Source organism: Ruditapes philippinarum, unplaced genomic scaffold, assembly GCF_026571515.1.
Source record: "Ruditapes philippinarum isolate M1 unplaced genomic scaffold, ASM2657151v2 ctg1028_1_1_1_1, whole genome shotgun sequence".
Taxonomy (NCBI): Eukaryota; Metazoa; Mollusca; class Bivalvia; order Venerida; family Veneridae; genus Ruditapes; species Ruditapes philippinarum.
Genome location: NW_026864813.1, coordinates 116846 through 120897, shown reverse-complemented (window position 1 = coordinate 120897; position 4052 = coordinate 116846). Strand labels below are relative to the sequence as shown.

At 30.1% G+C, this 4052-nt stretch overlaps 1 protein-coding gene across 1 annotated transcript; it reads left to right on the top strand.

Moving 5' to 3' along the window:
• The first annotated feature begins 952 nt into the window (after window positions 1–952).
• Window positions 953–3365, top strand: LOC132726903 (uncharacterized). Its single transcript, XM_060712315.1, has 2 exons — window positions 953–1319; window positions 1959–3365. The coding sequence occupies exon 2, from the start codon at window positions 1978–1980 to the stop codon at window positions 3112–3114; it is 1137 nt and encodes a 378-aa protein (XP_060568298.1). The 5' UTR covers window positions 953–1319; window positions 1959–1977; the 3' UTR covers window positions 3115–3365.
• The last annotated feature ends 687 nt before the right edge of the window (window positions 3366–4052 follow it).

Genomic DNA, 4052 nt, shown 5'->3' with positions numbered 1-4052 from the left:
TAATTGTGAAACAATTTCTGTCTTGCATAATAGTGCAAAATTATTTACGTCATGTTATCTCGTCAATTTGTCGTAAATAGACATCAAAAGCTCGTTCAAAAATTAATATGCTTGTTCTAGCGGCTGCTTTATGAGTGCAATGCAGTAAAAACTATATTGCATATCGATTGGAGGGAGGATTCTTGGTCAATGTACGTAATCTATGATATTGATATGGAGAGTTATGTTTTTCCTTTCTGTAACTAACCACATGCAATTTGCAGAATATCAAATATTTATATCTGTGCACACGACATTTTATATAAAAACATGTTAAACATGTCAGACTGTTTTCAGGACGTATCACTTCACAAAAGGAGAAAAAAAGTCGTGAAATCTACTTTACTTAGAAACAACGAAATCTTGTCTAGCTACACTTCCCTCATTTTTTCGGGAAGTATCTGTTTTTATTTATTATTTAAATAAATAAATTAATTAATTAATTTTTGTTTTATCTATTTATTCTTTTATTTATTTATCTATTTTTATTTTACTTATTCATTTAATTATTCATTCATTGTTTTTTAATTAATTAATTTATTTATTTCCTTATTTATTTAATAAATTGTCATTTACCCACTTATTTTAGGTCTTCTTCGAAGAAAATATATAGTTTTTTCTACAACGGACCTGATCTGATTTTCAAATAAGAAAGATACCAAGACCAAGTACAAATGCAGGTTTGGCATAGAATTTCTGTTCTGTTCTGTTCTGTCCGGTTAACACTATTTATTGTATCACGTTATGAAGAAGGAAAAAATACGGTTTATATCTGTATTTATTTTTCACTCAAATGATATTTTAATGTAATCAAGAAACATTTGAGCCGGGCCTCAACGGTTTAACCTGATATAATTGAATAATAAAACAGAATTCGTTTAACCTTCATATAATCCTTCCCCATTTATATCTCCAGACAATAATCCGCTATTATTACATTTATTTTAACACTATTGATAGGTTGTGATTTGCAGTTATGCATTTAATTGGAATTAAAATTGAACTACTTTTGTTGGATATCGTAATATCAAATGATAACATTCGATCTTCCATTTGAATTACAATAATATTTAGAAGGCCAGTTTAGCAATTAATGTTAGAAAAAAATATATAGATATGTTAAATTGCTAAACGAATATCATTAAATTTGTATTTGGCATAATTAATCGGAAATTAATTTTTCCAGTGGATTTTCTTTATATATTCAATGATAGTTTGAGTCGCAATTCATTTTTTATGAAAAGGGATTACATGATATACAACAGATGTATCTTCAATAGGTAATGTTTATTTTATTAATAGCTTCATTGTTTAGAATTGGTGAAACAATATCACCTATTTGTTAAATTTCTGATATATTTATTTTTACATGGAATCAATGAGTTTACATTCGTGTATTTTTCCATTTATTATTGAGATTGTACGATAAAGGTCAAAAGATAAATTTCTATGGAAGTGTATTTTTACTTTTAACAATGCCTTGCTGGAAAATAAATAGTGATATTACAAGTATGCGCTTTATGAAACTATGATAGATGTAAAATAATTTCATATTCTGGACAAATGATAATTGCTTTAGATTTACTATTATATTCAGATTTAAAACGACACAATTTCGCAGATTGGATATTTTATGAAAATATGGATTGTGTTTATTATTATTATTATTATTATTATTATTATTATTATTATTATTATTATTATTATTATCTGTTAAAATAGATTCCGATTGATTACATATACATGTACATGCATGCACGGAATTAAGTCCTCATTACTATTAGTACAGTGCTATAATTTTCTGTTTGTATTTTATCAACAAACATGTAGGTGAATCAAATCTACTGGATGTAAAGTTTTAAATCTTAATAACTGGTCAATTAATGAAAGTCTTAATAAAGTTATATTTATTTTTTCAGAATCTAGAACCGTCTGACTATGCCGCAAGTTCAAAGCAAAGCGTACACCTATGACACGGCGTCTGCGTTCGGGAAGAATTCCCGCTTTATGGCGTCACTGAGATTTACAGACAGAAGCCTTCGCCGAGTAAACGTACTGAATTCCCTCGAGACCAGCTTCACCAAAAAGAAGTTAGACTTTCTTGAGAGAGATTCAAATGTTCAACGACTCAAGTATGAACGCATAAAGAACAGGCTGGTTGATAACCTTCAAAAAAGACTGGCATATAAAATGGTGCTTAAAAATCACAGTATCAGCGAGGCCAAAGATTATAGTAAAGCGTTAGATAAAAAGTATACTTACACCGCTTTTAAGGGTGAAGTGAAAAATATGTTGATACATATGAGACCTGAGCGAATTCGGGAAAGAAAAGCACGTTCTCTCATACATGAAAATCAAAACGCGTATGACAATATAATTTTTCAGAATTCTCAAAAATTTAACAAGTTGTTTCCAGAGAAAAAGACATGGTTGTCAAGAAGAGCAAGGTTGTTGCTGGAAGAACAGTCAAAACAGCAGGAGGCCGTGAAAGAGACTACTCCTTTGCCAACACGAGAACGCAACGCAAGAAAAAGTCTTGCCACGTTAAGAAGGAGAGTCATAACATTAGATGATTCAAAGCCTAATTCGCCTCTGAAATTGCCAAAAACTCCTGCATTAAGTCCAACTAAAACTCCTACATTAAGTAAACCGCCATCTTCACATTCAAGAATGACCAATAAACGACAAGAGATTTCTATGTCAATGATGAAAAAGCAGAAATCGTTCATTGACAACAAAGAAATGACAAATGAGGATTTAATCATCAGAATGGAATCTAGAATGAAGAGTTTACAAGTTGACGATACGGAAGAGAGTTCGGAAACTAAAGATGAAAATAACAATGATATTAAAACTTATAAAGAGTCTGAAACGGTTGTTACCTTTAAAACTATGGATAATATAACCGCAAATAACACACAAAAGGCAGACGACAAAACCGAATCGTTTTTGCCGCCAATTGTTAAACATCCGCAGCCACAGCAAAAGGCGAATCAGTCAAACTTGAAGAATAAGACCCCAAGGGACGCGAAGTTACCCGTGCTGAAAATGTCCAAGACAGTTAAGGCACAGTGAAGTGGTATTATCGTTTACAAAGCTTTAATATATCGATAAATCTAGTCGTGCGATTACCGGTATTACTTGAAATAATCGTTCAATACCGATACTCGGACTAAAACCGGTGCCGATAGCAAGAAACGATATATTCATTGCATTTATAAGTGCAATTTATATTTTCATCTTAATTTTTAATGTGTATTACAATTTATTCTATTTTGAACATACCTCTATCATTTCTATCACTATTGATACTTTAATGAAAATTCCGGAAAAAAACATGCATAAAATGCATCAGATTTATGAAACTTTGTTTTTATTTCTTCAGGCAGGCAGTTCTGTGGAATACAGTGGATGCGAAAATGACTTTGCGTTTAATTTCTAAACTTTAGCCTTAAAATTTACCATTATACTAAATGCTACATTCGCTTTTTACTTATATGTACAATGTACATAGTGTTTATATGTATTGCAGTTTATTTTCGAAATGTTTAATTGTATATGCTATAGTGTTCAGTACAAACATAAATTAAATAAACAAATATTTTACATAAGGATTGAGCCAAAATTTGGTGCTCTCCAGGGCAAAGAAAAGGGGAAAAGAAAACACTTGATATATTTTTTTCTTGTAAAATGTTGTTTTTTATATATATGCAGTTAGTCACTATAATTTCATTCTTGTAAAATGTTTGTTTGAAGAGTGTAAAAGAAAGATTTACTTGTATGCCTAATACTGAGCATGATTTCATCAATCTAACTTAATAATGTAACAATGTATAACAAAGAAAAAAAGTAACCATTTGCTCTTACACATTGACAAAGAAAAATAGAATTTGAATGGATGGCTGCTAGAACAAACGAAAATTGGCTTGTAAACGTATAGCATATAAATGAGTATATTGGATAGATTGATTAACAAACCAAACCTACAATTGATAAAATATTAATACGCTAGT

Excerpts from the sequence above, each read along its gene's own strand:
- LOC132726903 (XM_060712315.1), top strand. The coding sequence starts at position 1,978 with ATGCCGCAAGTTCAAAGCAAAGCGTACACCTATGACACGGCGTCTGCG.